This window comes from Macrotis lagotis, chromosome 1, assembly GCF_037893015.1.
Source record: "Macrotis lagotis isolate mMagLag1 chromosome 1, bilby.v1.9.chrom.fasta, whole genome shotgun sequence".
Lineage (NCBI taxonomy): Eukaryota > Metazoa > Chordata > Mammalia > Peramelemorphia > Peramelidae > Macrotis > Macrotis lagotis.
Genome location: NC_133658.1, coordinates 611142921 through 611156295, shown reverse-complemented (window position 1 = coordinate 611156295; position 13375 = coordinate 611142921). Strand labels below are relative to the sequence as shown.

General features: G+C 37.5%; 1 protein-coding gene across 6 annotated transcripts in view; it reads left to right on the top strand.

The window, feature by feature from the left end:
• Positions 1 to 13375, top strand: part of CFAP221 (cilia and flagella associated protein 221) — a 143282-nt gene that overhangs the window by 30801 nt on the left and 99106 nt on the right. For 4 of the 6 annotated variants that reach the window (XM_074214991.1, XM_074214994.1, XM_074214989.1 and 1 more), the window contains exons 2-4: positions 4589 to 5000; positions 12084 to 12202; positions 13013 to 13196. In XM_074214991.1, coding sequence (XP_074071092.1) covers positions 13058 to 13196 — 139 coding nt within the window. In that variant the 5' untranslated portion in view covers positions 4589 to 5000; positions 12084 to 12202; positions 13013 to 13057. Of the gene's footprint in view, positions 1 to 4588; positions 5001 to 12067; positions 12203 to 13012; positions 13197 to 13375 lie in introns of all 6 variants that reach the window. The other 2 variants (XM_074214992.1, XM_074214993.1) reach the window with 2 other exon arrangements.

Genomic DNA, 13375 nt, shown 5'->3' with positions numbered 1-13375 from the left:
TACAATTTTCTTTTTTTCTTTCAATTTTTATTTATTTATTTATTTACACATTACTAGAATAGTCTTTTTGTAAGAGTAAACATAAGCTCTCTTCTCTCACAGAAATAGAAAATAAAGTGAGAGAAAAAGAAAAAGAATGTTTACTTCAGTTTGTGTTTGGATTTCATCAGCTGTCTCTGGGATGGATTGTATTCTTTATCATAAGTCCATCAGAGAAGTTGCTTTCATTTTTTTAAATCATTTTTTGTGACAAAGCAATAGAATTAAGTAACTTGCCCAAGGTCACACAGCTAAATAAGTATTATGTGTCTGAGATCGGATTTGAACTGTGCCACCTAGCTATCCCTTCTACTGTACCACCTAGCTGTCCCCATATTTTTCCCCCCATAGTTGCTATTGCTAATTGTAGTTCCCTCCTTCTATTCTTCTCTGCTCCTATTTATTCTATTTCTCTCTCCTTTCATTTTGTTCTGCCACAGAAATATGTTATGGGGCAGTCACATGGCACAGAGTACAGAACACTGACACTTAGGCCAGGAGGACCCAAGTCTAAGTCCTGCCCCAAATACCCAATAACCACCCAGTCACATGGTTCCAGGCAGGCCACCCAACCCCAACACTTTGCAAAAAAAAAAAAAAAAAGTACAACTATAGTTTTCAAAACTTATAATTATTTGACTGAATTCAATTCTCTCTGTGTGTGTATATGCATGTATGTGTGGTTTTTGTTTTTTGTTTTTTCCTCAACTGGTTTGTGAGCATAAATAGTTAGGACTTTACTGAATTTTTTCTTTGATAATTTACAATTTTGGAGTAGATATTTGCTCATATCATGGCACATGGCAGATGAGACTACACTCTTGAGAAACAGTCCTACTTAAGGAGACATTGCAAATGTAGCTGTTCTATCTTGGAGTAATAAGATCTCCATTAGAATGCTTCTCAGTGTGTTATATATGTGAAAATTTCTCATTAGTTCTTCCAAGTTTAGTTATACCCTTCAAATATTAATTAGGTTTTGTTTGCACACACACTAAAAACTGAGCAAGCTAGTGCAATATATGGGTAAACCATTATCCAGAAAGCACTACAGGCATAGTATAAAGTTCAAAATTATTCACTTTGTAAGAAAACAATCACTGAGGTAGAACTCTAAGACAATAGCATTTTATTAAAGGGTCCATGACCCCCCCCCCCCCAAGTGAATTGGACCTTAGATCTTCCTTATGATCTGAGATGCCTTCTTTCCCCAGGGCCTTACTTTTATAGGATTTGATACACAAACATGCAAAATAGGCATGGTTAAATAATAGAATCTCATTGGTTGGTCAGCATTGACTTTGATCTTCTAGCTGAAGTAGAAATGATCTATCAGCATGGATGGTCACAAGATGGACAAGGCAATAGTCATTTGCAGTGGCTAGGAAGTCATAAGATGATCACCTGCTCATGCTGGACAAGAGAAAGTGATCTGAAGGTATGAAAACAGATTGGGAGACCTTCCGTATTACACCAAAGTCTCTCGCCCATGCTAAGCTTGGACATGGGATTTAAACAAAGCAGAATGGAGTTATCTTTGTCAGTATTCTTGTGGCTGTGCAAGTAACTTGTAAAGTGACAAACAAGTGGTGAATGTGGGATTAAAGTTTAAGGCCTGCCATAAAGGCCTTCTATAAGAACCTATCTTATCTAATTATCCTTATGCAATTTATGTGAATTATCAAACTGATTAGTATTGATTGGAAGAGAGTAGGGGTCAAAATGAATCATTTCTCACAATTGGGGAAACTGCTATTTGCATGATTTTCTACTGTCATTACTTAAAGAATCAAAGTTTCTCCTTCAAAGTCTGTGCTTCTGGACTAATAGTCATGTTCCTTTATCTGTGGTATTTCCAAGACATACAAAAAGTTGTTTAAATGTACAGAAACTATTTTACTGCCATGTAAGGTTAATTTAAAATATAAAGCATATGAATATAGTTATTAAAATATTTCATTAGAGATCATGCTCTTAATATCATATGATGTGCCAATTTCCCCAATTTCCAGGTCTGTGAATCTCTTTTCTATAGTTCTAGTCTCTGGGGAAGAAAGAATTTTTTTGTTCCTTGTTGATATTATAACAGTACCATGGCCAGGGTGGATTCAGTCAGCCCCATGGCTACAGAAAAGACAGATGGAAATCAATTGGGCTGCATTTTGACACCATAGGAAGGGAGGAGGATGAGGGAAACATATAGTAAGGTAATTAATGAAGACTAAAGAGTATGCTTGTTACCAACACATTGTGAATCTCCACGGCGCAGAAAGAGTATTGCTGCATCTTTAGGGATTCCTGGAAGAATTCTGCAATGTGAATATGTTTGTGTATATCTTTTTAAGAATTCTAACCCCATGAGAAGGCATCAAGGGGACCCTTGAATAGTATATGGATTTATCCTTCTTTAGCCATGTGTGTTGTGCTAATTACTTCCATTTTCAGGATAATCTCTAATACTAGACCAGACAGCTCACCAGAAACCAAATCATTTCACTCAGCACTACATAACTACCAGCAACTGCTAACTGGTATAGCACTTGCCATGTGCCAGACACTATGCTAAGTGCTTTATAATATGATTCATTTGATCTTCATGACAACTCTGAGAGGCAGTTGAGGAAACTGAGGCAAATAGAGGAAGAGTCTGAGGTTGGATTTGAATTCAGGTCTTCCTAACAATGGACCTTATCCATTCTATCCTTTGTACTACCTAGCTGTACATCTTGACTGTTGCTCCCCTCTACAAACTCTTTAACTAGCCTATTTATTGTTCCCTATAACCAAGGCTTCAGCCTGCAGGAGGCCTTTTCCATCCCCTTCTTCACCCTCCCCCAAGCACTGCTCTGTCTCAGAGGAAATATTCCATTCTCTCTCTCTCTCTCTCTCTCTCTCTCTCTCTCTCTCTCTCTCTCTCTGTCTCTCTCTCTCTCTCTCTCTATATATATATATATACCTATATATCTTCTTTATATATAGTTTGTATGTGTCATGTTGTCTTCTTTAAAATATGAGCTCTTTAAGGTTGAATTTTACCTTTCTTTGTATTTCCAAGATTTATTCTAGTACCTGGCAATAAGGTGTGAGTACTTAAATTCTTGTTGCCCAATTGAATGACTTTTCTTTCAAACCTCAGTTGAATGGTTACCTTCTAGACCAGGAATTGTTAACTTCTGTCCACAAACCTATAGATTTCAAAGAATATACAAACTTGAATAAAAAAAAATTGCATCTTTATTTTCTTCAGCTATTTAAAAATATTTTTCTGAGGAGTCCATAGAGTTCACCAGATTATCATAGGGGTCTATGACACACACAAATTAAGAACTTCTAATTGAAGCCTTTCCTGATCTCTCTAGCTGTAGTATGTTTTTTCCTCTCAATAAGGAAAAATATTTATATCCACACACTTTGACTTCTCATAATGTAATCTTCCTCAGGACAATGCCTGTTGTATCTTTCTCTTTGTATCTTCAGGGTACAGTACAGGTGTTGCAAGGCACTTTATTATTTTCCACAGGTTTCCAACTTTGAGTCTTAAGTTGAGTGAATATCTCTTCTCTAGAGTACATACATCTTTTTTTAAAAGTTTTTGCAAGGCAATGGGGTTCAGTGGCTTGCCCAAGGCCATACAGCTAGGTAATTACTAAGTGCCTGAGGCTGGATTTGAACTCAGGTACTCCTGACTCCAGGGCTGGTGCTCTCTCTACCCACTGTGCCACCTAGCCTCCCTAGAGTACATACATCTCACTAGAAGTTTCTAACAATTGGAATAAGCATGTTTTTTTTATTGATAACTTTTGCTTTTTAATCACCTTGCCACCAACATCCTTCCCTTCCCAGCAAGTCATCCCATATTATAAAGTATTGTTTATAACAAAAAAGGAAAAGATCAGCACAATTGATTGATTTATGTTATTCTGATATATGCAATCCATCAGAAAAAGTTTGAAAATAGGTGTGATCTGCCAAGATCCTTTGCAAAGGGATTGAGCACTTTCAGTTCATTCTCATGCTTTAATTTTTCTTATTAATTTTGAAAACATTCACTTTTGATCTCAAGTATTTTTGTTTTTTTTTCTGTTTGCACTGTGGTAGTCATTAGTCATTGTGTATATTGTTTTCTTGGCTCTGCGTGCCGCACTGTATCATTTCATGTAGATTTTCCCACGGTTCTCTGTATTCATCATTTTCTACAGCATAGTGATATTCCATAAGCATTCAAATTTCTCTCGAAACTTTGAAAATCCTCAGAGGATGAACAAGCAGCCACTCTTTTTGCAAAACTTCGGTATGCTTCGGTTAAGTGCGTAGTGCGTGGGGCGATTGTTAAAAAAAACAACAAGAATTTAGGCTGCATTCCTTTGTCTTTCTATAGCTCTTGCTTTCTATTGTAGAGGGACTATTCTAGATAAAGGAAGTTTATTATTATTATTGTTATCATTATTATTATTAATTATCAATTATTCTGAGGAAGAATCAAGCCTGTCTCACTTTTTCTGGGAAGTCCGAGATTTCCAGAGCCAGACATTCTCTTCCCTCTTCACAGGGCCCCAGGAGTTGGACAATGGCAGGTTCCAACCGATTCTCGCCCTCTAACGGGTCATTGCCCCGTTGCTGCCTTTTCACAGAAGATCCCCCTCCATGTGGTCCTGGTGCGCCCTCTGAAGCCGACACAAAAGACCCGATTTATCATGAAACCTCCGCTTTTCTCCGCTGTCCCCCCCCAGCTCTACACGATTTTCTTCCAACTCCTCTCTTCCATCCCCCACATCTGGGAGTCGCTTGGTTCGGCCTTTTCGCCCTTGGTCACCGAAGAGCGTCCCGTTGTCATAGCAGCAGAGGCGGCGTGGCCTAAGGTTGGCGAGACCCGCTGGCCGGGCCTCTCTAGGCTCCCGGCCCGGGGCGGCGCGGGGGGCACGGCCCTGCGGGCCCCGGGACAAGCCCGTCTGGGAGTTGAGGTAAGAGGGCTTGAGAGTGAAATGGGGTGGCACGAAATCTTGCGGGGAAATGGGGGAGGGAAGGAACACGCAGGGGGCTGTCCGGGACGCAGTCTGGCATCTTCGGATCAGTCAGTCTGCCTTCTAGCCCCAGCCTTGAATTTTTCCCCCCAGCCATATGACTTAGGGTAAGTCATTTCCTCTCTCAATTCTCTTTTGCTCCTCTGCAGAATGAAGGGAGAAGTGGCTAGGTAGACTCCAAGGCTCCTTTCACAGCCTTAAAGTTCTGTGAATTTTTGAGTGAGAGGATAAAGGAGTGGGGTGTGTGTGTGTGTGTGTGTGTGTGTGTGTGTGTGTGTGTGTGATTTCTTTAGTGTAGAGAACTCCCGATGAAGACCGTACCAATGCCAGTACGCATCTTCCCTGCAAATTTATGTTCTTAGTGAGATGGTGGGATTAAGGGACTTGTCCAGGGACCCACAATCAAATATGTCAAAGACAGGACCTGAACCCAGGTCTTTCAGCCTTTTAGCCACCAAGCAACATTGCATCCTTACAACAACACTAATAATAACTAGCATTTATATAATTGCTTTAAGGTTTAATACCATTTCACACACATCTCATTTGATTCTCACAACAACCCTATGAGGGGAGTGATATTATTGTTTCTAATATTATTTTACATATGAAGAAACAGGTTTGTAGAGGTTGTGACTCACCCAAAGTCTCCCTTACCAAGAAAGTAGCTGAGATGAGATGAAGAGTAGGAAGGGAGGAGATGGGAATGTTCTTGCTGCTGCTGCTGCTGTTGTTGGGGGAAAATCCTTGAGAGTGAAGGGGTTTGGAAAAGAGATTTAATAAAGATAAAGGGAGAGCTGTTGGGAGAGGGGGGGTCAGTTAAGACAAAATAAGACCTTGTCAACCTTAGTGACCTCACCTGTAAGATTAGTACTGGGTGTAACAGATACTGAAGAAACCCAAAAAGTCATTTTGCTCAATGCCCTTATTTAATAGGTCCCCCCAAAAACAATGGCTTGACCAAAATCACACTAGACAATAAATGGAAGTGCTGGGATTTGATCCTGGGTATTCTTGATTACAATTCCATTATTCTTTCCAATTCCAACCAGCAGGATGCCTTTCCCTTTTACATCTGATATTCTTTGAGTGCATGAAGAAGGATTGACTTTGGTGACTGGAGGAAACATTATTTTAAGGGGATTTAAGGGGATTTATTTAAGAGGATGAAAGGAAGTGACTTAATTAAAAAAGATTTATTAAGTACTACAATATTTATCATTATACTGGATGCTAGGTGGGTAATGATTTGTCCTTTCTGGTAGGGATACAAAAACATATTCTATAGAATTTCTGTGCTCTCTACAATCTAATTGAAGATATTAGATCCATATTCACAATGTCTGGAACCTAGTAGGTGCTTAATAAATGCTTGTTGATGATCTTAAGTATTAAGATATCAATAAGGGGCGGCTAGGTGGCGTATTGGATAAAGCACCAGCCCTGGAGTCAGGACTACCTGGGTTCAAATCCGGTCTCAGACACTTAATAATTACCTAACTGTGAGGCCTTGAGCAAGCCACTTAACCCTGTTTGCCTTGCAAAAAAAAAAAAAAAAAAACCTAAATAAAATAAATAAAAGGCAGTACCTTTTCAAGCCTCAAAATGAGTAGTATAAGTTTTATAGATCAGAGGAAAAACAAGTATTTATTATATTCCACTTTGTGCCAGTTACTTGGGATACAAAGTTTACAAAAACAACTTTTACTCTCAAGGGGTCCACATTAATAGTCCACATTAATAGACAGTAATAAAACATAATTTTACAAGATATATATATATATATATCTTGTATATATATACATACATTATACATATAATATATATATTTAAAAACCAAATGATGGGAATGAGCAGCAATAAAAGTTGTGTTTTGGGCATGAATGATACTTTTTTAAAGATTTTATTTATTTTGAGTTTTACAATTTTCCCCCTAATCTTACTTCCCTCCCCCCCACAGAAGGCAATTTGCCAGTCTTTACATTGTTTCCATGGAATACATTGATCCAAATTGAATGTGATAAGAGAAAGATCATATCCTTAAGGAAGAAACATAAAGTATGAGAGATAGTAAGATCAGGCAATAAGATATCAGTTTTTTTTCCCTAAATTAAAGATAATAGTCATATTGTTCCTGATTGTTGCACTGATGGAATGAGCAAGTCCATCAAGGTTGATCATCACCCCCATGTTGCTGTTAGGATGTACAATGTTTTTCTGGTTCTGCTCATCTGACTCATCATCCTCAGTTCATGCAAATCCCTCCAGGCTTCCCTGAATTCCCATCCCTCCTGGTTTCTAATAGAACAATAGTGTTCCATGACATACATATACCACAGTTTGCTAAGCCATTCCCCAATTGAAGGACATTTACTTGTTTTCCAATTCCTTGCCACCACAAATAGGGCTGCTATGAATATTTTTGTACAAGTGATGTTTTTACCCCTTTTCATCATCTCTTCAGGGTATAGACCCATTAGTGGTATTGCTGGATCAAAGGGTATGCTCATTTTTTTGTCTTTTGGGCATAGTTACAGACTGCTCTCCAGAAAGGTTGGATGAGTTCACAGCTCCACCAACAATGTATTAGTGTTCCAGATTTCCCACAACCCTTCCAACAATGATTTGTCCTTTCTGGTCATATTGACCAGTCTGAGAGGTGTGAGGTGGTACCTCAGAGAAGCTTTAATTTGCATTTCTCTAATAATTAATGATTTAGAGCAATTTTTCATATGACTATGGATCATTTTAATCTCATCTGTAAATTGCCTTTGCATATCCTTTGACCATGAATGATACTTCTTGAGTTATTAAAAAAAATAAGCAACAAAAAGTCCTTTTTTTTGAAGGTGTTGGTACTTTTACTGATCTTTGAAAGGAGCTAAAGGTTCAGAGACAGAAGTAAGGAGGGAGAACAATGCACACTGTGGAGGCAGCTTGTCCAAACCACAAAGACTAGAGATGGATGTGGAGCAGAAAGTAGACCAGTTTGACTATATAGCAGAAAATGTTAATATAGTGAATGGTATTTCATCAACCTGAAAAGATAATCTCGAACTAGATTGTAATGCCAAATAGAAGGGTTTATATTTTAATCAAAAGGCATTAGGTAGTCACTGAAACTTCTTGAGTAGAAGAGTGACTGATGTGCTCTATAGGAGCATCAATTTTTATCCAAATGAAGATTGAACTGTAGAGGAGGGTTTAAGGAGGTCAATTAGTAGACAATTATAATTGTGCAAACAAGAAGTGATGAGAGGGGATGCTAGGTGGTACAATGGATAGAGCACTGGCCAGAGCACTGGCCCTGGAGTCAGGAGGACCTGAGTTCAAATATGACCTCAGACACTTAATAATTACCTAACTGTGTGGCCTTGGGCAAGCCACTCAACCCTATATTGCCTTGCAAAAAAACCCCTAAAAGATTAAGAAGTGATGAGAGCTTGGGCTAAAGGGTTGTGGTGCAAGTAGAGAGAAGGGCATGAACGTGAGAGGTGTTGAGAACGTGGAATTGATGATTTGGCTATCAATCAGATACAGGGGTGGGATAATGTAGAATGAACAGTTAAGAATGAATGTTATAAACCTGGGTGACTGGAAGAATGGTGATAACTTGGCTGGAGTGGAAGAGCCTAGGAAAGTTAATGAGATTAGTTTATGGAGGGAGATGGGAAGTTTTGTTTTGGACAGGTTGAGTTTAGATGCCCTTGGGATGCTCATTTGAAGATGTCAAGTTGACAACAATCCTAACCATAATGTGCAGATTTGAAAGTCATCACTTTAGAGAAATGAATCCACGGGAGTTCATGGGATCATTAAGAGTGTAGTGAGAGAAGAAGAAAGGTCCCAGGTTAGAGCCTAAGAGTTCAAGAAAGATTACATAGAGAAATTGAATTAGAACAAGGCTTTGAAAAATGAGTAGGATATAGATGGGTCAAATGGAGGCATGCAAAGCATGAATAAAAACTCTCAAGATAGGATAGAGAAAAGCATATTTCAGAGAACAGTATGTATAGACCTGGATGGTTAGAGTGAGGATTGTTGAGAATAATGTGAGTTAAGGCTGAAAAAGTAGATTGGACCCACATTGACTGTGAATGTGAGGACTTAGACTTTATTCAGGAGGTAGTATAGGTAGCTTGTGAAGGATTTTGAGCAGTAGAGTGACATGATGATTGTTATGGGAAAATTTATCAGTAATACAATCAATTTGAAAGAGAAAGTAGGGTAGAAAGAACTGTTTCAATGCTATTGAAATAATCCAGGTGAAGTAATAAAGGCCTCAACTAGATTGGTAGTGGTTGGAATGGATAGGAAGAGACAAATGGAAATTAGATGTCCTAGGGAGAATTTCTAAGACTTGATGATAGTTGATTATAGAAATGAAAATAAAGGGCAGAATAAAAATGAGTTTTCAGGTCTATATAATTAGTGATTCTATCTTTAATAGAGATAGTAAAGTCTGAAGTGGAAGTTAATTTTGAGGAGAGGATTATTAATTTACTCTTTGACCTTGAATTGAGATGGCAATTGAGATGGTAACCAGACAGGATAATGAATTAGAAGGCAGGACTAGAGATCAAGATTTTATTGTGACTTGCAAAAACTTGATAATTGTCACAGTGGGAGTCAATGAATTCTCTGAATGACATATCCTGTTGGAAAGAAGAACAGAAGCTGCGATGATTGAATCTTAGGGAATGCTTGATCTTAGGAACTAGGAGAACAGAAGCCAGAAAAATGAGGGGAAGGAACATTCCAAAATGAGAGGAGAACCAAGACAGTGTAGTGTCATGTCAAGAAAAGAGAATTTCTAAGAGGTGATCAAGGTGAAGATAAAGAAAAAAATAGATTATGGAACAAAGGAGAAGGTGAAAAGAAAGATTATAAGTAATATCTCTCAATAGGATCTCGAGTTAACATTTTTAAGCCTGAGACTTCAATAAGGGTTTTCAAATTTCCAAGAATTTAGTGTCAGTAACTACAAAAAGCAAAAAAGAGAAGAACTTCAGCTGGGTGAATTTGCAAACTCAGAAGACTAAAAGAATTCAAAGAGCTCTCCAAGATCATTTGGTCCAGTCACTTCATTTAGTTACAAAGCTGGTACTGAAACTCAGGTCTCCTGACTTCCTTCCTATAGATATTTTTTTCCCAACACAACTCTGCTGTTCTGTTTTTCCTTTATCTCGAATACTTTTCTCTATGTATTTAATCTATAAAATTTCTCTTCATTCTTTGAAGTCCACCTTAAGTACTCCTTCCCCTAAAAGCTTTCCTAAAACTCTAGAGCCCAAAGCAATAGTTCTTTCTCTGACTTATTAAAGTATTGTCAATGCCCCTTCATTTTATGATTATCTATACAGTTTAGCTTTTTATATTATAATTTTATGTGTTCAGTGTTTTCACTAACTTGACTATGAAATTTGAATGCAGAGACTTTTTTCTTCTATTTTCCCATAGAGTTAGAACAAGATTAGTATCTAGAACATATGAATATATTTAGATAATTTAGACACAGAAGAGTCTATTGAATAATTAAATAGAAGAATGAAAGGGAGGAAGAAAACAAGTTTAATAAAAACTTAATAAATAGTAAGGACATGTTTATTTAGCACGGGTATATGGGATATTCAAGAAGGATTACTACCTGTGATGTGAAGGCTTGCTGAGTCCTTTTCAGTGCTGCTCATCTACCTATCATTCTACTATCGTCACCTGTGGCTCCAAGATGTAGCATATGCAGAGCCCACACTCTGGTAAAATTATCTTAGCAGATGGGTTAAACCAGGTTAAGGATAATCCAACAGACCTCATACTAGTCAATGAGATAGGGAGATATCTATAACCTGAACATGTGAAGACTTCCTCTGGCCCATTGGGTGGATGAGAACAATTTATTCTCATGACTAGGAAAGTGGCTAAAGAAGGTACTGTGGAGAGCTTAGAACTTTTCATTAAGATCAAATAAACTAAAATCATTCACTGCATCCTGAGCCATTGACTTTTGTCCTGACATTGGACTTCAATGATTTTGGAAGAAAGTGAGGCCAATTACTTTAGCAGCTCTGCCTTACTTGAATCCAGTTCCTTGCAAGTCAAGACATCATCCTGTGATGCCACTGGTCCTCTTCAAAAATGAAGACAAAAGCCAAGACCTGTGCTAAGCATTGGGGATACAAATACAAAAAAAAAAAAAGATACATACTGCCCTCAAGCTTAGAATTATTGATGTGTGGGGTATGCTGTATGAGATCTGAGGGACTTGAAGCCAAATAAATGTCCCACTAAGTTGAATTTAGATACTTGAAAAAACATTAATTGTGAAGAGATGTACAATGAAATGAGAGTTGTGAAATAACTTCCAGACAGCTTTTTTTTTTTAGGTTTTTTTTGCAAGGCAAATGGGGTTAAGTGGCTTGCCCAAGGCCACACAGCTAGGTAATTAAGTGTCTGAGACCGGATTTGAACCCAGGTACTCCTGACTCGTGCTTTATCCACTACACCACCTAGCCACCCCTCAGACAGCTTTAACAACAGAAGATATCTTTAGCTCTCTGAGACTAAGGTATAGTTTTGTCTAATGCTAAGCACCTTGCCATAGAAGTTGCCATAGAACCAAATGTCTTTACTTCCTATCGAGGCTGGAATTTTCACTGAAGAGAAGACTAAGGATAATTTAAGTGAATGAAATCCATAGGTAATCCAAAATCCATTTTTTGTGCCATTAGTTTTTTCCCTCTTCAGGAAGGACATTTGTTTATTCCAAAAGCAAACTTTGATTTAATTTACTTTTTTTCCTTTTCCATTCACTTTCACTTAGATTCCCATGAAAATTGAAAAGCAGGAAAGAGAAAAGGAAAAAAATTAAATAAGTTTCCTACAGAGTCCTTAGCATGATGATTAGTCTTTGAATCCTGAAGAGCTGATATAATGTCACAAAACAAGAACATTTCCTATCTTGAATTTTTCATCATTATAAGTCACATAATTTCTTATTGCTAATTTAGAAATTTGGTTTAAAAGGAGACTGAAACAAGGACCATGCCACTGCCTTCTGGAGCCCTGGCAGTAGAGCTGTAACACCATATACCAGAAAATTTATTCCATCATATTTCTTCCATCTCAGGTCTCCAGAACTTAAGGTAATTTCAAATTCATGTGAATAATTATGGACACAAATAACAAATAAATTCTTGTATAGTTGCTAATTAAAGACTTATCAAACTCTGGCTATGACCCCCTTTTTCTGTATAATTAAGAATTGGTGCTTCAGAAAAAGGGAATAAGCAGAAAGGGCAATTAATAATGGAGGTTAAAACCTAAACTTATTACTCCATTTCATAGAAAAGAGAGGAGTCATCAGGGAGATATATGTAATTTTCTAAAGTCAGACTATTTCAGGGAAAAAGAATGACCATATTTTAGAGTTTAAAGAGTCCTAACCAGCCATCTTGTTCAACCCATTCCCAAAAGTGATAGCATAGTTGACAACTAATCATTTAACTTGGGCTTAAAGACATCAAGAACTGGTTCCTCACCACCCCTGAGGTCACTTTTAGGTAGCTTTCATTTGTTTAGTATCTCTGACCACCCAACATCATAAAGTTTGGCAAATAAAAATTTGCCCCTTTGCAAATTCCAATTATTGTTCCTGGTTTTGTTGTCCTCTATGGTCAAACATAACAGTTTAATTCTTCTTTCATGTGGCATCCAAATACTTGGGAACAGATATTTGGTCATTCCTAAATGTTCTCTTTTCCAAGACAAACACCCCTAGTTCCTATAGCTTATCCTCATGTAACAATTCTCAGACTTCTTTTGAATACTCTTTAACTTATCAATATCCTTCTTTAATTGTGAATCAGAAAACTGGATACAAATCTCAAATAATTGGGAGCCAAAATACCTGTAGTTTCTCTGTCTTAGATGTGCTTCCCGTGTGTTCTCTTTAGGTAAACTATTGTCCATGTATATGAGACTGCATTTTTCACAATAAAATGGAAGTGGTAAAATCAGTGGATATAAATTCCAACCAAGACAAAATGTCACATTCCAGCATATCTCCCATTCTTCTGGCCAGCCTAGTAGAAGAGCCAAAGAAAAGAAAGGAAGTACCTAATCATCTACTGGAAACAAGTAAGTGATCAGAATATAGATTGTGTTTTTTTCACCAAGATTTCCTCCAGATGAAAAGCCACAGATCTGCTAGTATATTATTTAAAAAAAATTTTATACTAACTCAATTCTCTATATTTAGATTAGATAGATTAAAATAGATTAAAAAGGTAGTTTATAGAGAGTAATAATATTGGCAC